The sequence below is a fragment of the Pleurodeles waltl genome, chromosome 8 (assembly GCF_031143425.1).
Source record: "Pleurodeles waltl isolate 20211129_DDA chromosome 8, aPleWal1.hap1.20221129, whole genome shotgun sequence".
NCBI classification, from domain to species: Eukaryota; Metazoa; Chordata; class Amphibia; order Caudata; family Salamandridae; genus Pleurodeles; species Pleurodeles waltl.
In genome coordinates, this window is record NC_090447.1 from 1,201,959,866 (window position 1) to 1,201,986,293 (window position 26,428).

General features: G+C 43.7%; 1 protein-coding gene across 1 annotated transcript in view; it reads right to left on the reverse strand.

Moving 5' to 3' along the window:
- Positions 1-26,428, reverse strand: part of FREM2 (FRAS1 related extracellular matrix 2) — a 489,280-nt gene that overhangs the window by 60,627 nt on the left and 402,225 nt on the right. The window contains exon 16 of the mRNA XM_069205491.1: positions 25,803-26,134. Within this exon, the coding sequence (XP_069061592.1) occupies positions 25,803-26,134 (332 nt within the window). The remainder of the gene's footprint in view (positions 1-25,802; positions 26,135-26,428) is intronic.

Genomic DNA, 26,428 nt, shown 5'->3' on the forward strand with positions numbered 1-26,428 from the left:
GGAGCAGAAGATGAGGACTTCTGTTTTGTCTGAGTTCAGTTTGAGGAAGCTATCTTTCATCCAGGCGGCAACAGCTTTCATTCCTTTGTGGAAATCTTTTTGAGCGGTGGCCAGGTTGCTGGTGAGGAAAACTATCAGTTGGGTGTCGTCAGCGTAGTAGACGATGTTGAGTGCGTGGCTTCTGACGATCGCGGCTAGTGGGGTCATGTAATGGTTGAAGAGGGTGGGGCTCAGCGAGGATCCTTGGGGGATGCAGCAGCTGATCTTGGTGGCTTCTGAGAGAAAGGGGGGAGTCGGACCCTCTGTATTCTGCCGGAGAGGAATGAGGAAAGCCATTGCAGTGCTGAGCCTCGGCTGCCGGCGTCATGGAGGCGGGTGCCTAGTGTGTTGTGTGAGGCTGTGTGTCGAAGGTGGCAGAGAGGTCCAGGAGGATGAGGGTGAGAGTTTTGCCTCAGTTGAGAAGGGTACGGATGTCGTCTGTGGCGGCGAGGAGGGCGGTCTTGGTGGGAATAGACCTGTATGTTTGCTTCCGTCTGGCAGGTCAACTACTATGTCCCATTGGTGGGCTCCTTGGGACACAGTAACTGAGCGGCCCCAGGGGATGGGGTCACCGGAGCCTTTAAAAGCTCAAGGGGTCTGTGTGGCTCCACTAATCTTTAATTACTGTCACTGCCCCCCCTGGATGGGGTATTTGTGGCCTGTTTTGTGCTCGGAGAGGGGGGCGTGCAGCCCTCTCCCCTTTTGTTTACATTAGATACCTTCGGGGTGGAGCCCCCATGGCCGAATTAGACCCTGAGATGGGGCTGCATGACCCCGCCCTTCATTTATTGACTCTGCTACATGGAACGGGGTCTTTTTTTGCCGTGGCCCCAGGTGATGGGCCTCCAGGCCTCTTGGAGTCTTGGGAAGGGGGTCCACCTGCCTCCCTCCCCAAAGTATAAACTTAATGTCAGCCCCCCGGACTCTGGCACACCTGAGTCCTAAGATGTCACCACTTCCTGGTTGATGTGGTGGCAGCCAATTAGGTCTCAGATTGAGATCTACTGGATGCGTAGAGGCTCTGCATCCCTAGATATACAAACTTTTGAGCATTAATTGCTCAAAAACTACTAAATGGATTTACACCAAATCACAAAAAAGCACTCTTTCTGTACCAAGATTTAGCTTTCCGCCATACTCGGTGTAACTCCGTTCAGTGGTTTGGGCTGAAGCTGTGCCTAAAGTTCCTATGGAAAAATGAATGAGGAAAATATGATTTGGGACCCCCTTGCTTTTTCTTGGCCCCTGCTTGACACATCATCCAAATACTTTCCCTACCCACATCAGTCAAAAAGTAGCACTTATTTGGAAAGGTTTGTGGAGATTGGTCAAACGGTGCCAGTTTTTAGCAGCACAAAAATGCATTTCTTTTGGAAACACAATCCTAACTATAACTACCCAGTAGTGAACGTCATGGGGTAAAATATATATATATAAAAACAAGTCTCTTGGAGTCTCTTGGAGTGCTGTGATTTCATTTTAGATGAAAATTAAACACAGGGGAATGGTCCGTCCCTGACACAGGCACCAGCCACTGAGCGCACCACGAGAGGACTGCTTTGTTTGTGTGTGTATATATATATATATATATATTTAATATAACAAATATATATATAGAGAGAAAGAGGGAGTATATGCAGATGTGCACAGTGTAATATTATATTTATTGCCATTGTTTGAGTGTGGCCAGTGGCCAGGACCAATGAAAGCCGAAACCTTCTGCGGGTCATGCCGTTACTCCCCTCTCCTCCACCAATGATGGAAGCTATTAGCATATTACTCTGTTGCATGGCCACAAAAAAGTGATCAATACAATCTAATTTTTAATTTCATTTATTTTAGACCAGTGGCACAAAAACTCTTAAATTCCTGTTTGGGAAACCTTGTTTAACCCCACCCAAAACCAGGGGTTAAATTAAAACAAACTTTCAAAACCTGGCTAATTTCTCATTAGTTCCTGCCCTTCCCATCACCTCTTTATAGCACATACCAAAGCCCCTCCTTTTTGTAGCCTATTTAGGATCCTCTCTATAGTGACAGGAGATTCCATAAAATGAGTAAGAGTGTGCCAGATCCTGTTTGATGGGACATGGGGCAAGCAGTGGCTACTAGGTCTCAGCCGTGGGGCTGGGATCATCTTTAGCTTTTATCCCAGAGTTTGATTGATTGTCCAACTCAGCACTTTACTTTGGGCACAAAAAAAATAATTCAATACAATTATAGCACTTCACAGAACAGACCAAAGGTACAACTACTTTACTGGTGCTTTGGTTCCTAGTTACCCTCTCCTGTGTGTACTTAGTCAGGTTCCTCTGTTCTGGTTTTTCGCTCTCACAAGGGCAGGAATTAATGCTTAGGTGCACATTGCCCTGTTGAGTGGGTGTGTTATCTCAAACAGTCCCTGTGTTATAGCTCTCCCCACAGGATTTGTTTATTGGTCCTTCAGTAAGCATCCTTCTCACTTCCATTTCCAGAAGGAGATGTGTCGGTTGGAGGTTCTTCCCACACTCAGGCAAAGGCAGCAGCAGCTAGCAGATGAGGCAGCTGCCTGAGTCCTTGCAGGAGTGTGGTCCTCTGGTGATGACGCAGGTCTCCATCTGTTGATGAATGGCAGGCATCTGAAGTCATACTGGCACAGTCCTCATTGTGACTTACACTTTGTCTAGCTTGAGTCGTCTCACAGCAGGATAGTCTCCAGCCTGAAGCATCCCATGTTAGAGCCACATAAAGATGTGAGCTCTTTATAAACACCCCCACTGAGCAGTGATCAGGGAAGGGCCTAAAGGCTGGTCTATTTCACCTGAACAACATAGACTGCAGTCCCATGATTCACCCCCACCATCTGCAAAATGACAGTGCTACAGTAATACTAACCAACACCTCCTCGGAAGAAAAGGCCTAAGTGATTTTTCTAAAGGAGCCTTGTCTCCCCTGCCCTCACCTTAGTGTCCATGCATTCTCTTTCAGCTTCAGGAATGTTAGCAAAACACTTACGGCCTGATTACAACTTTGGAGGACTGTGTTAATCCGTCCCAAATGTGACAGATATACCACCTACCGTATTACAAGTCCATTATATCCTATGGAACTCGTAATACAGTAGGTGGTATATCCGTCACATTTGGGACGGATTAACACCGTCCTCCAAAGTTGTAATCAGGCCCTTAGGGTGTCTGGGAAAACCACCTTACCTCCATATTTTGCACTGATACAGGACAAGCATTTCCAAAATTGAACCTGCATGCCTCCATTTCTCTGGCTGACTCATGCCTATAAATCATGTACAACATACAACGCATGCCACAAAAACACACACACACAATGGTGCCGATGCAGGCTTGGGAGGATGTGGCACATGGCACATTTCCTGTGGTAATGGTGCAAGAGGCTCCAGTGGGCCATCTTGCTTCTTATGTTTACTTATCTCATGGCAGCCGGCCCGCTGGTGATATCCCTTGTGCATTCAATCCGACCCTGGAGGGCTTGCTGTTAGATGGTACCTTGGCTACCTCCATTTTCCCAGTGTTTCTTCTGCCCAGAATCCCTTGTGAGGGATATATATATATGCCCAATCCAATATGGAGTCCATCCACAGTCACTCAATAGTATTTTCCCAATCTATCATGGCTTCTTCTTTTCTGATGCCATTTCCTGGGATTTTTGTATATGAAGAGGTCAGAACTGCTGTGCCCTTCCATTGAAACATTTTCTCAGTCCTGTCAAGAGTCTTTCGCTTCCTAGCTGTTTCCTGAGTCCTGGTTGCAGTTCTGCAGTTCAACCTTGGTTCCTGTCCAGCTCCTGACGCTGCCTGCTCCTGTATCCATTTCTGGCTTCAGCTTGTTATCCACCATCTGGAGTTTTTGGTCATTTTGGCTTTTTCACCCAAGAGAAAGTACTATGTACTTAGGTGCTTCTGAGCATCGGCGGAATTGTGGCAACTGGAAGGAGTCACTTATACCTCTGGCAGACCAAGACGGTGAAGCCCTGTGCTATCCACTCACATCAAACTCAAAGGTCCTCAACTAGGCATGGGTCTCCTGAGCCTGACACACACACACACACACACAGAAACACACAGACACACACACACACATACACAACATACACTTAGGAAGTTAGCATTATAATCGGGTATACCACACAGATGAAGAACTTTTCATTAGTGGGCCAGTAAGCTTACACTCCAGTAACACAGGTAAAAAGGTCTCGTCACAACTACGAATTCACAAAACGCTGTATGGTGCCACTACTGCTCTCGATGCTAAACCCATGACAGGAACAGCAGTCCACTGTTGTTCATAAGAGCATGCTTGGTATGTAGCTCACAGCCCTAGGGCTCTGTTCACAAACTAAATTAGTGGGAGGCAAGGGCCAAAAAACAAAAATGAGGGTACCAAACACCTATAGCTGGACACTTAGGGCCTGATTCTAACTTTGGAGGACGGTGTTAAACCGTCCCAAAAGTGGCGGATATACCACCTACCGTATTACGAGTTCCATAGGATATAATGGACTCGTAATACGGTAGGTGGTATATCCGCCACTTTTGGGACGGTTTAACACCGTCCTCCAAAGTTAGAATCAGGCCCTTAGTGTATGGTAACATGACTGTACACCTAGCAGGGGACAATCTAGTTCCAACAGACGCCTCTTTCAGATCAGACTACTCAGAACCTTACTTCACTACCAGAAAAGTCCAGCCAACAGATCGGCACAATTGACGGGAAAGTCCATCTGCATTCCAGTGGTTCATTTCAGCTTTGTGCTTCACCATGAGTCTAGATCTTGCAGTGAGAAAGACCAACCTAACAACTTCGGACTTTCACCCTTCACTGTCATGAACCATGTGAATTGTTTACAATTTATCTGGACTACAATCTCAGTATCAAACAGATATGGCCAGAGCCTTCTCAGTTGCCACACCATGCCAAAGTATTATTTTTCAAGGGCATCCAGTTCTGATCCCTGGGTAGTTATCTATGACTAACAAAGGCTACTAAGTGCTGTATACCATTATCAATGTGTGAAGACATCATTGCTTCAAATCCATGTTAGAAGCATGTCAGTACTAAAACGTGTTGCTGCAATCAGTGGCTTCAGTGCAGGTATATTGAGCAGGGGTGTCTTCAGGTCCTTAAAGGCTTTTTGACACTCCTCAGTTTAAATCACATTCTCGGGTTGCTTTTTGGATATAGAAATTGTCAAAGGGGGCCCTTTGTCCCATAGTTAGCTGCACATTTCCTTTAGTAACCAATGACTTTGTGGTTAAAGACTCATTTGTGTCTGGGAAACCACCATCTCCCACATGAACACTGACTGAATCTAGGCATCCAATGCATGATTCTTCACATTACCTACCTGATGCCTCATCTGGCCTTGATGGTCTGTTTCGTCCCCTTCATCCTGACAAACACCTGTTCTAGGGCCTTTAGGTGGTCCTCCCATAAATTGCTAAATTACCACAATGCCATCCAGATGGGCCAAACAGAAGTCTTTTGCCATGACAGAACATGAACCTGATTTACCAGGCACTTTAAAAGTGACAAGAGCATTTTTTATCCAGCTGGGAGACTCTTAGAGTGGAATAAGCAGCACCCATTCAGTCCACAATCTTATCAGCTCTGCGGATCAGATGTGCATTCCCTCTAAGTGGGGGCCCAGTAGTCCACATACGCTACTACCTAAATACATTTTAAAAAGTTACATTTCTAAAAGTTAATATGAGATTACATTTCTGTGCTAAGCACATTTTACAAATTACATGTACATTTTGAATTACATATTACTATACCTGCCTTTTTTAAATGTAAACACAGGTTCCATTTTCATTTAGGACACCTAGGCTTGTCCTGCAGTATTACAAGTATACTTCTCACCTCATGGTATAGGGTTTGCCCCAGATGTGAGAATGGCATCTTATACTGCAGTTTCACATTTGCAATTTGACATTACACAAGCAGCATGGACTACCTGTGCACACGTTACCACTGGCACACTAAAAAAGTCAAACATCCAAATTTAAGTGTAAAATAGTTTCCATGTTGGAGTCCGTGAATATGCAGCACAGCCTGCTGGGCAGGCCAGTACTGCTCAGAGGTCAAAACTACCAGGTGTTCAAAGTCCAAAAATCTAAATATTTGAGCAGAAACTTGACAGAACTACGGATTTAAATGAAGTGTCTTAGTATTTTCTATAATTTGTGTTTGGCTACACGTATGTGCTAGAGACGTAACTTCACCTGCTGCAATCTTTCCCCTTACAGACCTTCATTCCGAGCGGCCCTTCTAATAAGGCAACTGGTAAGAGGCATTACCTATCCACATTGAAAGACACAATAATGTTCATGCACTGGCAGCTTTATAGTACACACTCAAGTTTATTAGATAAAAAAATTAAAAATAACTTTTTCAGATTCACTTTACCCTAACCTCTCATTGCCACTGAACACAGAGGGACAGATTCAGAGTTTGAGTGGAGGAAATACCAGCACTGCATCTGGCACACGTTGGTCCTCCACCAAGGCGGTGTTACAATATTTACTCTATTTGAACATTTGTGCCACTGTTGTGTAGCTGCAGGGTTTAGGACAACAGACTTTCTGTTGTGTATGCTTACGTAGGTACAGAGTGTGAGTCACTCTATGACATAGGGTAGATTCCATTGTGTCTGCGACGTGGGGAATCTATTTGTGTCAGTTGGAGTTTCCTACTTTTACAGCTGGACCTTTTTCCTGTTGCTCTCATCGTAAATAAAGAATAACCAATCCTATCGCCTGGATCTTCATTTAAGGCTGGTAATCGGCACACTTCAATTTGGCGACGAGGATTTTATGGATCACGCTATGCAGCTACTCTATTTGGAAGTGTGGAAGAGCAGTTAATAACGCTGTCGCTGTGTCTTCACCATTATCTACAGAACGACGCCAATCAGTGGGACGCGATCGGTGAGGAGTTGGGGGCACTATTCTTGAATTTTCTTATTGAGTCTGCGCCCCCTGTTTTTCCATATACGTGCGAGCAGGAAACGTTCCTGTATGTGGATGACGCACGAGAAGGAGCGGCTTACGCGTGGTGTTAGTTCCTAGGTAACACGATGCGCTACGCTCGAGTCTAGCAACGAGGACATTTAGTTGCTAGGAAACCGCACGTGCTACACCGTAGATGCGAGCCTAGCAGCAAGGACATTCTTCTGGCTTATTTCTGGAACATTAAACTGCTGTGTTGTTAATTTTAACTCGTAACCCCTTGTGACTACTCAATTTTGGTGTAATATTGGAAACAGGTCCAGTCTTCAACAAGTATGCTTGCTACACGCTGGGCAATAATTACTGTTTAACTGTGTATATATAAGAATAATAGGAAATTTCAAGAGATCCAACTGTACCTCTGAGAACAATACACTATGGCACAGCCTACCTGTTGGACCTGGCTTTTTGACAGGGACATCCCCAAACTTTTTGCCTCCTTCCTCCTATTTTTTCTGACCTGTTGTTGTTGCCTTTTGACCTCTGGGCACTTTACCACTGCTAACCAGTGCTAAAGTGCATATGCTCTCTGTGTAAATTGTACTACTGATTGGTTTATCCATGATTGACTATTTAATTTACTTGTAAGTCCCTGGTAGAGTGCACTACATGTGCCTAGGGCAGGTAGATTAAATGCTACTAGTGGGCCTGCAGCACTGGTTGTGCCACCCACCTCAGTAGCCCCTTAACCTTGTCTCAGGCCTGCCATTGCAAGGCCTGTGTGTGCAGTTTCACTGCCACTTCGACTTGGCATTTAAAGGTACTTGCCAAGCCTAGAACTCCCCTTTTTCTATACATAAGTCACCCCTAATGTGTGCCCTAGGTAACTCCTAGAGCAGGGTGCTGTGTGGGTAAAAGGCAAGACATGTACTTGTGTGGTTATATGTCCTGGTAGTGTAAAACTGCTAAATTTGTTTTTACACTACTGTGAGGCCTGCTCCCTTCATAGGCTAACATTGGGGCTGCTCTCATACATTGTTGAAGTGGCAGCTGCTGATCTGAAAGGAGCAGGAAGGTCATATTTAGTATGGCCAGAATGGTAATATAAAATCCTGCTGACTGGTGAAGTCGGATTTAATATTGCTATTCTAGAAATGCCACTTTTAGAAAGTGAGCATTTCTTTGCACTAAAACCTTGTTGTGCCCTTCAATCCATGTCTGGCTAGGTTTAGTTGACAGCTCCTTGTGCATTCACTCAGACACACCCCAAACACAGGGTACTCAGCCTCACTTGCATACATCTGCATTTTGAATGGGTCTTCCTGGGCCGGGAGGGTGGAGGGCCTGTCCTCACACAAAGGACTGCCACACCCCCTACTGGGACTCTGGCAGACAGGATTGAACTGAAAGGGGGCTTGGTGCATTTCTTAGACACTCTTTGAAGTCACCCCCACTTCAAAGGCACAACTTAGTATAAAACAGGGCCTCTGCCCTACCTCAACAGACACTTGCTGGAGAAGAAACCTGAACCAGAAACTACATTCTGCCAAGAAGAACTGCCTGGCTGCTCAAAGGACTCACCTGTCTGCTTTTCAACAAAGGACTGCTGCCTTGCTGTTGGCCTGCTGCCTTGCTGAACTGCCTGGCTGCTCAAAGGACTCACCTGTCTGCTTTTCTACAAAAGACTGCTGCCTTGCTGTTGGCCTGCTGCCTGGCTGAACTCTTGTCTGGCTGTAAAAGTGCTCTCCAAGGGCTTGGATAGAGCTTGCCTCCTGTTCCCTGAAGTCTCAGGACCAAAAAGACTTCTCTCTTCCTCTTGGACGCTCCGTGCGCCGAACTTTTCGACGCACAGCTTGTTCCGTGGCAAGAAAAACACCGCACACCGACGCTGATCGACGCGACGTCTTCGGGACGACCGAAACTTTGACGCACGGCCTCGCAAGGACAACGCCGCCCGACTTCCCGGGAGAAATCGACGCGACGCCTGCCGTGAGATCAAAACTTTGACGCACGGCCTCGCCAGGACAACGCCGCCCGACTCCGCAGGAGAAATCGACGCGACGCCTGCCGTGAGATCGAAACTTTGACGCACGGCCTCGCAAGGACAACGCCGCCCGACTCCCAGGAAAAATCGACGCGACGCCTGCCGTGAGATCAAAACTTTGACGCACAGCCTTGCAAGGACAACACCGCCCGACTCCGCAGGAGAAATCGACGCGACGCCTGCCGTGAGATCGAAACTTCGACGCACAGCCCCGCAGAACGACGCGCAGCCGGAAAACAAGCAGGAAAATCCACGCACAGACCCGGGACATCTGGTACTCCTCGCACGCCGGAAAACGATGCACGACTCCCCACGTGGAAAATAACGACGCAAGTCCGTGTCTGCTGAGGAAAAATCGACGCACACAACAGTTTTCCACGTACCTCTTCTCCTGTGGCCCTCTGAGGAGATTTTCCACCAGAAACCAGGTACTTTGTGCTTGAAAAAGACTTTGTTTACTTTCTAAAGACTTAAGACACTTTATATCACTTTTCAGTGATATCTTTACAAATTCATATTGCAACTTTGATCGTTTTGACCTGAAGATACCCAGATAAATATTATATATTTTTCTAAACACTGTGTGGTGTATTTTTGTGGTGTTATGCTATGGTGTTGTATGATTTATTGCACAAATGCTTTACACATTGCCTTCTAAGTTAAGCCTGACTGCTCGTGCCAAGCTACCGGAGGGTGAGCACAGGCTGATTTTGGATTGTGTGTGACTTACCCTGACTAGAGTGAGGGTTCTTGCTTGGACAGAGGGCAACCTGACTGCCAACCAAAAACCCCATTTCTAACACTACCTTACTATTACTCCGCCACAAGCATTTTGGTTCGCAGAGAGTGAGCCATCTATCAAATGGGTGGAGTGGAAAGATTATTTTATCAACTATATCAACGCTATTGATGAGGAAAATAAAATGACTGCTGAACAAAAGAAAAGAATCTTATTGCATTCGTTGGGCCCCATTGGTCTAAAAACATATAATAAAATGCCAAAGTATTCTACGATTGGTGACATATGTGTTTTTGGAGCAGCTATGCAGGATCTCGATAGATACTTTGCACCTAAAGTATGCATTGGTATCGTTAGATACAACTTTTTTCAATGGAAACAAGAAAAAGGAGAGTCTGCAAATGATTTTGTCACAGATTTAAAGGGATTGGCAATTGACTGCAAATTTGGTGCGATTCACGATGATCTGATAAGGGACCAACTAGTCATGCACTGTAACACTCAATCTGTCCAAGAAAGATTATGGATCAATGGTGATTCGCCTTTGGAAGATGTCTTGGCTATAGTGCGGAAGGCAGAAATTTTAGAAAGGTGTGCTTCGGAATTAAAGTTGTCGGAGAAGGGTGCTGATGGCGTCTATAAGGTGATAAATTGAAAACTCGTAAAGGAGCAAAGAAGTCCACAGAATGGGGATGGTGAACGGAGGTGTTATCGATGCGATAGCAAGGAGCATTTGGCGTATGCTAAATCTTGCCCAGCTTTGAAACAAAAATTTAGCAAGTGTGGCGTAATAGGTCACTTTGCGAGAGTATGCAGGAGCAAAAAGAAGATGATTAAGTGCATATATGAAGGGGTTGACCAAATGGAAAGAGATACTTGAGGAAGAGACCCTGAGCTCACTGGTGCTGTGGAGGAAGGAAATTTTGTTTTTAATATAACTGAAGAGAACACGAAAGGCAAACCATTGTGTGAAATGGTAATAGGTGGCATTCCAATTGTAATGTATGCTGATTCAGGCTCTCCTTACACCATAGTCAATGAAGACATATGGAAAACAACGTTCGCAGACAAAATTGGCACTCATTTATTGCGACCGGATATACAACCTGAAAGCTATACGGGTGAAAAGGTTGATATATTGGGATTTAGATGGCTATTACTCTCATTCAAGAACAGGAGTGCCAGAGGAAAACTATATGTGGCAAAGAAAGGGCCATCTGTGCTCGGGTGGAAGGATCAAGGACAACTACAGATTAATTTGGATCCTAATGGCGAAGAGAAAGTGTTGGTGGTGAATGAAGGTCTATCATTAGCTGCGGAAATGGAAAAGAAATTCCCCAAAGTGTTTGATACACAGTCGGGAAAATTGGTGGAATTTGAACATGAGATTGTATTTTAAAAAATGCTGTACCAAAAATCCATAAAGTAATACCGGTGCCAATTATGATAAGAGACAATGGGGGTTATTACAACTTTGGAGGAGGTGTTAATCCGTCCCAAAAGGGACGGTAAAGTGACGGATATACCAACAGCCGTATTACGAGTCCATTATATCCTATGGAACTCGTAATACGGCTGGTGGTATATCCGTCACATTTGGGACGGATTAACACCTCCTCCAAAGTTGTAATAACCCCCAATGTATCTAAAGAGTTGGACAAAATAATGCAAATGGATGTCATTGAACCTATAGAAAGTTCAGAGTGGATTTCACCTGTAGTAATCGCACGGTGCAGCAATGGGAAGATTCGCTTATGCATTGACTTAAGATATTTAAATGACAATATTATCGTTGACCGCTTTCCATTACCGAAAATTACAGAAATGGTGTCAAATTTGAAAGGTGCATGTTGGTTTTCTACCATAGATTTATCTGCGGCATATCATCAGCTTCCTCTGTCTGCAAGGTCAAAGAAGCTCACAGCGTTCATTACACCGTTTGGGTGCTTCCAGTATAAGAGAATGCCATTCGGACTGGGGTCAGCTGCTGCTGTCTTTCAACGCTTAATGCATAGGCTAATTGGGAAATGTGAAGGTGTACTGTGTTTTCAAGATGACATTTTGATGTTCAGGGAGAATAAGAACATGCATGATGGGAGATTGTGGCATGTGTTGGGGGTGTTGGAAAGTAAGGGTTTGACTGTGGAGTTGAGTAAGTGTGAGTTTGCTGAGGAGAGTGTGGATTATCTTGGACATAAGATCATTGGTGATGGAGTAAGACCGAAATCATCCTTGGTTGACGCTATTAATAATGCACCAACCCCTACTAGAAAGGATGATGTGAGGTCGTTTTTGGGAATGGCATAGTTTTGCGCAAAAATTTTTCAGAATTTTGCAGATAAAGTTTATAACATGAGACTTTTACTCAAGAAAAACACACGGTTCGTGTGGAGTGAGTTGTGTGAACAAGAGTTTGTCAGGGTTAAGAGCGACTTAAGCAAGGTGGCAAACTTGGAAAGTTTTGAACCTGACCTTGATACCTTTGTGACCACGGATGCCAGCAATAAAGGTCTTGGTGCAGTGTTATCTCAAAAAGACAAGAGAATCATTTTGTTTGCGTCCTTATCTTTGTCACCATCAGAGGAGAAATATCCTGTCATTGAAAAGGAGGCTTTGGCTTGTGCGTGGGCATTGGAGCACTGCCGTGCATTTGTGTGGGGTAAGAATGCGACGATTCAGTGTGACAATAAACCCCTAATTATGTTGCTCACATGCGAAGGTAGTGTGTTGGGTTCGGCAAGAATTGCAAGGCTGTCCATGCATATGAAGGATTTTTTGTACCGAATGGTGTATGTACCTGGTAAGAATAATCTATTAGCTGACTGCTTGTCTAGGTTGCCGAACCCATTGGAGAAATATGTGGATGACCCATGGAATGATTTCAGTATTGCCTTGGTACATGGCTCCGGTAAACCTGCTATAAAAAAGATTTGTGGAAAAAAGAGATGGAAGGCGATGCTGTACTGCAGTACGTTTCGAAGTATGTTCTGGAAGGTTGGCCTAATAAAGATCAGTTGTCAGAATCCTGTAAACAATTTTGGGAAGTTAGATCAGAACTTTCTGTGGACAAGGACATTATTTTGAGGGGGAGAGAATCGTTTCACCATGTGGAGTAAGGGAGGAGATTATGGAGTTATGCCATGAAGGTCATTTCGGCATTGTTAGGACTAAATCCATTGTCAAGGCTTTATTTTGGTGGCCAGGTGTGGACATGGCTGTGGAAAAATTATCATGTCTTGCAATGTGTGTGCTACAGCAGATAAAAGTTTACAAACCTTAAGACCACCAATGGAACAGAAACTTTTACCCAAACAACCATGGGAATACGTTGCCATGAATTTATTTGGCCCAGTGGGTGAAGCACAGGAGTATGTGATTGTGTTGATTGACTTGTATTCGAAGTCGCCAGTGATTGGAATAGTGGAAAAAGCCAACACTAACGCGGTTTTGGAATTTCTTGATAAAAATTTTTGATGGAAGGAATTCCTGCAAGTGTGTTAAACGACAACGGTGTTCAGTTTGTGTCTGATGCAGCTAAGGCGTATTTTGAGAGAATTGGCGTTAAACACAAAACTACATCTCTATATAATCTGAGTGGTAATGGTACAGTAGAAAGGTTTAACAGGGTTCTTAAAGGTGTTATTCGAGGGGCTATGGAAAAAAATGTGGATTGGCATACTTCTGTTTTTAAGGCGGTTTGGGCTTACAGAATTACCGAAAATGATGCTACAGGTTTGAGTCCTTTTGTGATTATGAGAGGTAGGAATCCAAGATGTAAATTTAGCCCTGCTTGGTTGGTGGATACGGGAATTAGACATTGGTCACCGGATTTGGTGAGGGATTCTTTAGGTAGAACACAAGAAAGAATGTAATCTTATTACGATAAATCTCATAACGTAATACCTTCCACGGTCAAGGTTGGTGATTGGGTTTGTGTAAAAAAACCTGTTAAAGTCAGGAAGGGTGAAAGTCAATATTTTGGACCAGAAAAAGTGATGGAAGTATTACATAATGCTGTTAGATTGAGTGATGGTAGAGTTTGGAATCTTAAACGCGTTGCCCTATGTAATACAGGACTGAATGTTAGTAGTGGTGAAGAGGTTGAGGATGGAATGTATGGAAGTAAAACCTTTGACTGGTTGGAGGATGAGGAGAGAGAACGGGCAGAGGATTATCCTTCTAACCTTGATCAGGTGAATGAAGGTGAGGGTGATTCTAGTGGATGTGACACTAGCGAGTATGCTAGCTGTGAGGAAGGTGGAAGACAAGAGCTGAGCTCTGTGATGGAAGGATCTTTGAGCGGTGGAAGGTGTGAAGGAAAAAGGAAGGTGACGCCTTCTTGTTGGTTGAAAGATTACGTGTTGGGGTATGTTACATGTACTTAGAATACTCACTTGTATGTGTTTGCTGTCTTGAGTGTCTGTATAGTTGAATGTTTGTGTGTGTGTTCTTTGTTGTGGCGTTGGATATTCGTGCAGGTTCTTATTAGTGTGATTCTATTTTTTTTAAAGGGGAAGGATGTGTTGTGTGTGCTTACGTAGGTACAGAGTGTGAGGCACTCTATGACATAGGGTAGATTCCATTGCATCTGCGACGTGTGGAATATATTTGTGTCAGTTGGAGTTTCCTACTGTTACCGCTGGACCTGTTTCCTGTTGCTCTCATCGTAAATACAGAATAACCAATCCTACCGCCTGGATCTTCATTTACGGCTGGTAATCGGCACACTTCACTTTCTGCCAAAGGCTTACAATTTGCTGGTGCGTTCTCAGCTAATGCTGGAAAATTCTGCACGGTGTCTAGTTTGCTAGGGCTAAGAGGAGGAGCTCTAGGGAAAGCACCTGGATGCACTGGTAGCAACTTAGGACAACAAATACACAAACTTCGGCCACGGTAAGAGTCATTTTAAGAAGAAATCAAAATGCTTTCAATGAAACCGTACAGGGCAGTGAATATGAAATTACTGATCCTTTTCTTGCGAAATCCATCAAAAAATTATATATTTTCTTCGTGTGCTGCTATGGTCATAGTTATGTCGCGCCAGGCTAGACAAGGGCGTATCACGGTTGTAATTCTGTAAAACCTTGAGGACATTTTGAAGTGAAAGGACATCTCTAAAGTGAGTGGCACAGTTTGTTGCCTGGCAACTGAACCCAATGATGCTGCCTGGTTGTCATGGTTGTCAGTGGGAGTGGGTTTACGAGGCATGGGGTGTCCTGCCTTACTTACTATACGTTCAGACAGAGGGGGAGATGTCTTGATCATGTGTACAGTCTATTATAACGCACGCGAACACCATCTTTCTTGGTGCTAGATAGCGTGAGCCGAAAGAGCATAAAGAAAGAGAGAACAGACTAGCCGAAAATTAAGGCAGCTTACAAAGCGGTCAGCATTTGACCAAAGAGTTAACTAAGCTCAAAGAGAGTATTTTCGTGTCACGGGGCTTCAGGCAGACAGTTCTAGAGCTTGGCTCGGGATGTCGTCAATCTGCGAGCACCAGTGAGTCTGAGCACACACTTTGGCCACCTCTGCATACAGCTCTGGCGCCAAGCATAAAACAAACGTTTTCAAATGTAGCCAGTGGGTACTGCTCTCGGGATGAGGGGGTATTATTAGGCCTTTGCACTTCAGCGCTATTTGCAGAGGCTTAAGAAACAGGCCAGCTGCCCTGTGTGTACTGAAACATGAAGTGCGAGCTGTGAACACAGCTGACAGCCTGGCCATCGTCCAACCCGAGCTGGCTTTGTTGCTATGAAAATTCAACGCAGGTGAACGATACTTCATATGTTGTGCGCCCTGGAAAAGTCAGCTTAAAGTTATTAAATTCTGTTTATCATTCGTTCAAGATTAGGGCATGTTACTTGAAATAAAATATACAACACCTTAAATCAGGGAAAGGGCAGGGATCCAGCGGAGGCGCAGGGATGGGGCTGAGGCCCACATCCACCATGACTCAAACATACATACATTTGAATATCGATAACTACAATCTGCTTTATTTGCAGCACTTTTATACAAAGCACTGACGTCGCAAGTTGTACACTGAATGAACTGACATCAATGCGGAAGTTGTTGGCTCCTGGAAGAATTTATTCATTAATTGTTAATTCTGGGGTGGTACTGTGTCACCCTTCGTATACTTCTGAGTGCTGCGACTGAGTAAGGGTTTGGATATTGGTTTGACAGTGGGAGTTAGTACCCGATCTATGTTGTGGAGGATAGTCAGATAATCTTCAGTCGTTTCGCTCTTTAAGGAAGACTTCAAATGGAGTCTGTGTGGTACAGTTTTTTCCAGGCATTTTTTGAAACTTATGTACTTTGGCCCCACACCTGGTTCTTGCATTCAGCGCAAGCCATAGCCTTGGCTCCTGGACTGCCCCTAATCTCATTCCAAGTTTTTTATCCGTGTGAATGATCCTTAGGTGGTGATGTTGGCTGTTGATGAGGTTTCTGGTAGGTCTGTAATGTGTTTGGTGCAAGGTCTCCAAGGAATCCAGGTGCCTTCAGTCGACTTCGAGAATGGTAGAGATGCTTTTGAACTGGGTCTCATGTCCATTGGGGACAACATAGCACTTTCAAGGCTTTGCTTTTTTCACGTTTGCAAATTTAAGTACAGTCTGGCTGCCTAATTTCGGAATCTTTACTTCCTGTCAATGAGATTCTATGGGAGTTCAGCATACACGATGCTGAAATAGTCCCATAGTGCCACCACTAGGGATTTTGTTAACTTTACTAAGTGGGAGAGATGGGAAGGCTGATATGATACCCTTGTGCACTGCATTGATTTCAAGAATAAAATAGTACTCTGAATTGGATACGTCTCACAAGTATTTACTTCCTGTATGGTTCTTTGTGGAAAACCCATGACTGGAGGGCACTCAAAGGAGACTGATCTGGATTCTGGTGTGCCCAGCATCCGGCCTTCAGCTTTTACTCCATTAAAGCAAAGGATAATAACATCCTTCCAGCCGGTGACACAGCAGATTTAAGGGTGGAAAGGAACAAGATTTGATCTGACCATAACTGTGGTGAAAGTCAGTAGTGGCCCAAACATACTGTGAAACCAAAGGCGCATAGGCCTATGGGGAACTCAGGAGAACTCCTGAAATACTTGTGTCCCTGAGGATTGCCTCATTCCAGAACTTCGCTTCTCTTTTAGTACCTTTAAAGTTTTCATAAACCCCACCTTCTTCCTAGCCAGCATTTTTTGTGTGCTCCTCTCCTAATTAGACAAAGACCATACAGTCAATAATAATTAATGCATGATAGTTTCAAAAACGACTCCTTCGTTTCGTTTGATTTTACTAATTCTGTGAAAGTAGGGAGTTTAAAAGCTCATCAGTAGAAGCAAACGAAATAAAAGAGTAGGGTTTGAAACCATAGCTGTTTTTAAGTAGCACTACATGACCCTGAGAAGGCACTGAACATTTGCAAATGGGTTGGATTCCCACTCCGGGGTGTGGTATGTAGGGAAGAGCGTGCATCTTTCATGTGGTCCATATCGATAATGTTTCAAGCCACATGTGAGTTGTGCTCGTATAGTGTTATGTCACTGCTCCTTGGCATAAACTGAAGTGAAAAGGAGTGAAACATAGGACGCTTACGCATTTGATGCTGGTGAACAATATGGCATGAGCAATTGTGTATTTTCTGAGGACTCTACTAAGGGGTAACTAAGCAACCAATATAAAAGGGCATTCTATAATCAGGTAGAGTATACACTTTTATTTTATTTATTTAAGTCTAGTTTTCAAAACTGGTTACTGGAACCAAAATGTACACAATACTTTTTGAGACCTCTGACACCCGGACATTCCAACTTGAAATTCCATTATACAGCATCTAAACACAGCTTCCATGTTTCCACATCTCCCCAAGGGGCCAACCCGCACCCTCCAAGTGCTGCATCCTGTGTGCACTACCAGAACCACTTATATCGACTCCCCATTCTTTCTCACGGCCCACTGTCACATGCCACGTCTGGCACCTCTGTGTGATCACAATACTACGAGTCACTGGCTTACAATTCTTTTTTGTCTCTTGCCCATGTATTAAGTGCACCAACATTGCTGCCCAGTCTAAAAAATCAGCAGCCACCTTCTCATCAGTTCTAATGTAACTCATTCTTCTCCCTTCCGCCAGGGCCCAATCCTTCATGTCAATTTTCAGGACTTCTTAGTAGGTTTTATAATACAACCCAGCAAGATGCTATGGGGCGCTTAGCCATCAGTAATCCTAATGCCACAAATGTTAGTTGCATTTTCCCGTTTTTTAGATTTTGGAAAAATGCTCACCACGGAATCTCTACCATTATCTCAAAATTTATACCAGTTACAGTGTGCAAGGGCAGCACAATTTCTCTCCAATATTCTGTTATTGCTAGACATATCCACATCATAATTATGAATGTGGCATCTGGGCCCAGGAACTTAGGGCAGTTTGGTAATCTGTGTGGGTACATTTTGTGTAGGTTTAGCAGTGCCAAATCTGTGGGGTTTAGGAAATTAAAATGTAATAGTTGAAATCTTGCATCAACCATCACCTCCTTTACCTGTGCACATGTGGTCTCCTATTCAAATTCCGACACAGGTCCTGTTAGTCATTATTCCATGCCTGTCTAGTAGTGGAGTCAGCTGTTTGTCCATTTTTAGGGCACGTAGAGATGAGCAACTAGCCATCTACCCTGATCCATTCCTATTATTGGGTCCAATGTCATGGGTGTATCTGGGGTGCCCGGGAGCCCAAACCATATCTCCCTGGCTGTTTGGGTCAGTTTAGCAAACTGTAGGAACTGCCCCAAGTCCACTCAAACAATGTCCAGAGCATCTTTGAAAGTGATAAAATGCTCCCCTGGATGCAAAGCCCCCAAGTTTGACAACCACCCACCCTCCAGGCTAACAAAGACATAGTGGTCGATATTTGTATAAAAGGCTGTAGTCACCAGATATGAAATGATCTGCAGGAGGGGGGTCTTTTTAATCTCCCTTGACCAGCATGACCAGGCATTGCTACTTCTCTCTCCACATGGGGTACCTCTGTCGAGAGTGGTCTACCCTGCATTAAGCTGATTGGTAAGGTTCTCCCTTCCACTGCTCCCTCAAGCAGCTTTTTCCCCAGTTCAGCTCCTTAGTACACCAACACACAGCGTGCTGAAGCTGAGCTGCTATATAATAAGTTTCAGGTCCAGCAGGCCCTGCACCCCTCTGATTTTATTCAGTTTCAGGGGGTCCAATCGTTCCGTTACTTTTCAGTGCCCAGTCTAACAACAACAGGCTATTTCATTCCTTAAGGGTTGTTTTCAGTATCAGAACATCTAGTTTTGGAGCGCATAGAAGTATTGGGGACGGAGGACCTTTTTCACCAGTGCCAACCTGCTGCAACTGAAAGTGGTGTTCCATAAACATATTGATGAGCCCAAGCCCTGTGGTATTCTAACCATATTATGAGCATACTGTGAATCTTAGGTATGTGGCACCCATATACCCGAATAATGGAAACTGTCAGTTTCCCAAGGCAGATCCAGTGTCGGGAACTCCTCCTGTGCTTGCCCCATGAGGCCCACCAGTGGAAACAAGGCTGTCTTATTATTGTTAATATGTAGGCCCGAAGAGGTCACAAACCTATCAAGTTCACGGAGCAGGTGAGAAACTGAACCTTGGGAAATTTAAGTACACTAAAGTATCATCAGCATACATGGAGATCGTATGCGTTACTTTGTCCGACTGTATACTCCATGGCCACATGGCTGTCCTAAGCCAGAATGGCAAGTGTACCACTGCCAGAGTGAGTAATAGTGGGCACAGAAGGCACACCTGTCTGGTGCCCCGCATGATTTTGCAACTAGTAGAAACCATACCCTCAACCGAAATCTGGCCGTAGGTTCCTCATATACAATTTCCAGAAAACTGAACCCAAAGCCCACTCACCCACAGCCTACGAACATATAGTACCAGGCTAGGGTATTGAAGGCAGTTTGGATATCTAATGCTACTAAGGCACTCTGCTTCTGTGTAGTTGCTGTCATGTATAACACATGATTATGGCATCTAAGGTTTGTCATTGTGCTACCTCCAGTGAGAAACCCACACTGGTCTTCCTAAATTAGAGTGCACAGGACCTTCCTTAACTTGTATGCTTGTGTTTTAGAAAGCACTTTTGTGTCCACATTGTACATGAAAATTGCGACATATGAGCCTGGATCTGTTAAATCCTTGGCCGTCTTTGGTATCCTGAATATAATGGCTTCAATCATGCTCTCTGGTAAGCTTCCTATTTGTCTAGCTTCTAGGTAAACCTGTAGGAGCCCATCAGGTAGTATGTCCAGAAACACTGTATAAGACATGCTGGAAGCTATTGGTCGCAATTTTTCCCCTGGGAAGCTCCCTTATGGCCACAAAGATCTCTTCTCACGGTATTTCACTCTCCATGTCCTGCAATTGACCCTTAGTCAGTTTTGAAAGTCGAACTCTATTCAGGAAATCCACCCTTGCTCTCTGGTCATGTGCTTCCAGCTTCTGGAGCCATCTGAAATCCCTCTACTGTTGTGTCAATACAAACTACAGCTGCAGTTTCATGACCTATGTCCTATTTAAGTATACAAAAAAGCAATGGATGGAATACTTGAATTAATCTCAGCCATTGGTAATTAATCTGGCCTGATCCCAGTACATCATGCCAGCTCTGTTTGTACCGAGCCATATGCAAATCAGTCTTGACCCTACTCCAATGGGAACAGTCCATCCTGAACTGACAGGTCAGGTCCTCTCTTAAATGGAACAGAAGCAACACAAAACTGCTTTTACTTTTAATAGGGCACATCACTTGGGTATAGCTTGGTTCTAGTGGCACAGGGTACATGGGGCCCTTGTTTAGGGCTTATACAAACAGCCATTGTACTTACTATGACAAGTCCATTAGGGCGCAGAGAGCAAACCATAGAAATGGGTAAATATACAACCAGGCAAGGTATCTGCCCCGAGGAGCAGTATAAGCAAGACGCAAACAATAGGAATGGGCATTGTGTAAGCAGCCAAAGTATATGCTGTGATGGGTCCACACAATAGTAGAAAAGGAGCAACCCAAAGGAATGAGAACTATGATAAGTGGGATTGATTGAATGATATATGATAATCCCTGTTTTGTGATTGTTAAGGGCTTCTGCAGTGACTCAACTTGTGACTGAATTGATGGTCTCTGGTGAATCCGCAAGAGGATGTTTAGAGTGCTGAGGATTTGTGTCATAGAGGTTACATCTGTCTGCCAAGACCGAGAGAGAGGGGTGAAGCAAAAGTGAACTGTCAGCAGAAATAAAAGCTGCTTGCAGATGTGAGAGCTGAACAAAGATGTCACTCTAAACAAACACTCTTCAGAGCCAAATGTTCAGAAATATGGAGGAGCACATAACAGCTAAACACAGACAAGGTAGAGCCATTGTGTATCCATGATGCATTTGCCATGCCCCAAGAGCAACTAAAGTTGTAGCCTAGTATAAGTCCATGCCCCCAACATTATGTTTTGGTGCTGTGATACACTGTCTCACAGAAGGAGCGTTTGCTTGACTATTGCTCTAAAATGAACCATATATCAGAAAGTTTAAGGCAGATCCATATATTCTTGGTCTACCAAATGGTGCTTACATTCCTTCTCTTGCATGACACAGAGAACATGGTGTTAGCACGGCAGAGAGATAAGGCTTCAAGCAAATTGTTAGTTGGCCGTATGGAGCAATAGGCATTAATTTCAAGTAATAGCCTGAGAAGAAGACACAGGGTCTAAGAGAGACATTGAAACACAAGAGGTTCCGGCAACTGCCCTCAAGAGGCACAGGCAGGCACCGGGAATTCAGACACAGCTCACACACACTTGTTAGTGCATAAGAAGCACCCACCATGACAGAAGTGCACATGCCCGATATCAGATACACCAGACTGTGCCCAATTTCACAATATATTATTTAACCATGTGGTGATGATGGCAGCTATACTATAGGATGGAAGAGAATAAGTGTGTACCGACTATGTATGAAAAATGTTTGCAGGGCTCGTGGTACACATGCTAAAGTAAGATGATGGCACCTCGTGGCAATGTTGGCATTTAGAGAAGAGGATCTCACAATAGGTCAATGCACCTCAGTTAGCACCTGCACCGGCCCCACAGCAATGTGGAGCTGGCCCCACAGGCAGCTGCATCTAATAGATCTCGATATTCAATGCATTATTACTATCTCAGGATTGCCAACCTGCTCTTCACACTGCATTTCCAACTATGAAATGGCACATGACAAATATAGTCATTGCGTTTTAGGACTTGAAGTACTGAATTTACAACAGCAGCTGCTTCCCTTCTCTTATTGTGGTTGGCACACCAGTGGCAGGATTTATGGTGGCTCATTGGGAACTCATGTCTTTGTTTGGCTAGTTCCCATGTCATCTTTAATAAAATACCAGTGCATAAATTATTTGTTGTTTTCAGTGCTTGTGCCTTGTTTTTTACTTTGACACTTGAAATCAAGTGCCTCACTTCATATTGGTGGTGTCACAGTCCCATGCATGTCCACATTGCTATTCAGTTTTAATGTTGCAGTGTACCAGCTTTTCCACACTTCTTTAATAGCTGTGTATTCAGATATTTATAAAGCATGTTTAAGAAAGACCTCAATGTCCTCCGCCAGCTACAGATAATGGTGTGTGCTCTGTGGGTGTATCCCCCGATGCACCAAAGTGTGTGTGTCACTGAAAAGAAACAATATTTTATGCACTGGTGTTTTATGGAGAAGATGACAGGGAGCCAGCAATGGCCAGCGTGCACTGTGATTGGAGCCAAGGAGGAAATTCTTCAGTATACTAATTAAGGTTTCATCACTGCCCACGTGAATTGATGCCTTGCGTCCGAGACACTTCTTTAGATCTGGCTGATGCACCATTGGTGAAAACGATTGAAGAAGGAACGAAGAATAGACGTACTTTAAAGAGCAGGTCCTGGTTTGGCTGAAAATCAAAGCAGGCTGCAGGAGATTCAGACCAGTGCATATACAAAATTATATACAGGACACAGATTAGAGGGTGTCATAAATGGAAAGTACAGATCGCATCATTGTGCGGGAGAGCTTGCTTTACTTTCTGTCTCAGTGCTTGATGGAAAGAGATGTGGTATCAGTGCCATAAAATCTTGTCTCCTGAGTCCATTACTCACTAGAGTCACTTGTCTGTTGTACTGCCATGCCTCTTGATGTTAAGGACCCTAGTGTTCTCAAGCCTGGAAGCAACTGACTAGCAGTAATGCATTCCTGGATACAGAGGTGCCAGAAGCCAAAATCGAGTTTCTGCCACCCTGAATCTTGCAAAGATTAGAAAGGAATGTTAAAAGTTGTTGCCACGTTTCCCTCATATAATAGTTACCCTACTCATTGGACTAACCTCGACATTTAATACATTCATATTTATATATTGAGTATCAATAATTTTCGTCAGTTTCAGAAATGGCTAATCGTTGCCATAATTAGGGCTCTGAACTCACATGTACATCCGGAAAATACTTAACATTTGTAAAAGAACCTTTGGATGTGAGACACTGACACAAGGAGACAATAACCTGATTGGATTATAGAAGTGCCCAATCCCACCCAAATACACTCCATATCTAAAGGCCTTGCTAAAAGTGAACTCCAAAGAGTTGTACTCAGGAAATCCATCAGTTTTCTGACCCACACAAAACTAACTCACAGGGTAGATCCGTAGTCAAATTCCATCACTTTAACAGAGAAAACAGCCGCCCAACTCTACAAAGGTAAATTCTATCCAAGTAAATTAAGCAGTATATCAGCCTTCATAATCTGTAAGGAAGATGCAGTCTATGGTCCTCGAAATGCAGTATTTTGTTACCTTTAAATACTTTGGACAGTCTTTTACTTATTTGTCTTTCTCCTTCTATCTTATTGGGGCCTAGATGCTGTTTTTTTCTGCAGTAGTCTTGTCTTTGTTTCTTGGGCTCATTTTGTTCAAATTACGCCACATGAAAATGTGCATTAGTGATTTAAAAAATGAAAACGATATACTTACACGATGTGAAAATAAACAGTGTTTTTCTTTTAACTTTTACAGTATGTAATGTGTAGAACTAAATAGTTCATGTTTATCTTAAATTGGCTGTTTAGACCATTGATTAATTAATGAGGCCGCTCAAAAGATATCTGTTACTAGAGCAGCTGGAATTGTTTCCTCTTTCCAGTAAAACCTACTTCTAACTGTTTCCCAATAGGGACATTTTGTTTATAATTGAGTCTTAGCCAGTCGTTAGTGGTTACCTTATTCTTGATACCACATGTTCTACCTCAGCATTAAACACTGTAACTGCATGAGGTATTTAGAATTTGCAATGATAGACATTGAGGATGAACCAGCAGCCTGTGGTGACCTCACATTGGGCACCATCTGCTGAAGGGCACCTTCTCCCACCAAAACCATAACACATATAAATGATACTCTCCTGCTCACACTTCCCTATGGATTTCTAGTAGACCCTATCTTTCAGACCCAGCAAAATGCACTCACATCGATCTCCACTAGTAGATTCACCATGGAATTCAGCGAGGTGTCTTTTATAATTTGCAGAGAATTCTTCATTGTCTAAATTCATGATCCTTGCAGAGAAGATAGTAAGGATGCCAAATGTCTCCCCAGAGGAGGGTAGGAAGTCTGATACCTAGAACATTGATGGTGTTTGTACTGGTACTTCTGGCAAACAGCATGGGACAAGCAAAGGAAAGCAAAGGAGCAAGGCAGAATGGAGGACAAGATGAGGTGTTAACTGGACCTGTCCATGTGGAGTTTCTCAACACCTTCAAAAGACATGGTTAACACATGCACACCCTGAGGGACTAATGAGACTGTCGCTCTTTGTGCCTGGCTGTCCAAGGTACTACAGCACAATGAAGTAAAAGAGTGTGTGAAAGTGTGTGTGTTTGTCCTGCACAAAACATTGTCTACTGCTGCCACAGACATGCCACACAACTATTCACAAAAAAAAAGATTATAAAAAACCACTCATAGTCAAGTTTGTAATATAACGTAAAATAAAACACTTTCATGTTTTACCAGGTATGCCTCTAAACACCAAGAAAAGTGGAAACACAACTTCTACTACCATGAAACGAATCGGAACCAATCTGTAAATCTGTGGTTATAGTGTCAATGTTTTAAAAAAATACCTCTACAAAATGAGGGTGAAACAAAAATGTATTCCCTCAGTCAAAAATACGAATGTTTATTCCATGTGCTTAGGCTGATGTTCTAAAGAATGATTACCTTTCTGTAAAAGATGTGGGCGTGCCTGGTACGCGTGAATGATTAAAGGGGAGGATTTATTCCGGCTGCACTTTGAATTGGGGATGGGTTTTCTTCGTACACACACGCCAATGATGTACTCTTGTTTAAAATATGCTTTGAATCTATTTAACACCCCCCAGACATCTCACATAGATACGCTGCCAAAGCGTGTAACTCATCGGCTGATGCTGACCCAGCCTTTTCGCAAATTCTTCCTCGAGCTGCGAGGTATTAACTTCAAAACAGTAGGTTATTAGAGAGGAGCTTCAAAGGATTACTTGAATATTTCTCAATGAAAATATGTTTACATGACGAAATTGTGTTTTTCATTGTCCCAACTCCAACGCCTGATAGCCCTTTACAAAAGAAAACCAAGACCGTAATCTCTGGTATGAAGAAAATTACATTTTCCACCAATTCTGAGTAATGCTCGGAAGTGGCCATACGGCAACATATTGTGCTACGCAAAATTCCTAAAGAAAGAACAAAAGAAAGAAAAAAGCAGTATAAACATACACTGAGCTATATACTACTGAAATGCATAGAATGGGTCTAAAGAGAGAACTCCAACAACCACAATACCTTATATCCATCTACACAAAATACTCCTGGGTAGAAATTTGGTACAAAAAAGTAAAGGACTGCCTACGAAACACAGTAAAAACAACATTTCTTTTGTCAGTGGCATGTTACCTGTCCATCTGTACCAATGGTGCCTCCACAGTCAGTAAGGAGTTCCGACATATCGTAGTAGCTGGTGAACTCCCACAGGCAGGCTTCTAGGTTCAGATTGCGGTAGAAACGTAAAGTACTGGCTCCCCGAAGCGCCGTACTGTACTGGTAGGGGGAGGTCTCTCCAATCACATCAGGGTTCTTGGTTGCGTCGGACAAGAAACCATGACGAGTTTTCACTTCATTGTAATCTAACAAGTTGGAGCACTTGTGGTTTCCAACCCTTGTACCATCGGAGCTTAGGGTGAGCTCAAAGTTGGACAGTTCCCTGGTGGACACAACGGGCATCATGCCTGCATGAAAAACATACAACATCATTCTTGATGACCTGGAGTCCCGAGAATAGACATTTATTTAACAACGGGCGTTTTAATAAATATGGTTTTCATGCAATGAGTGTAAATCAAACAAATAGTAGCAAATCTGCCCTCCATAAATTACTCCTACGAATGGTGTGTACTAGCTAAGCCAGGCACAGGGTTCCAGGTGTAATACTTGGGAATGTCTTGTAAAATGGTCTCTGGGCTTCCATTCCCCCAGTGTGTAATCCATACACACCATTCATTTAGGCATGGGATGAATGGAGT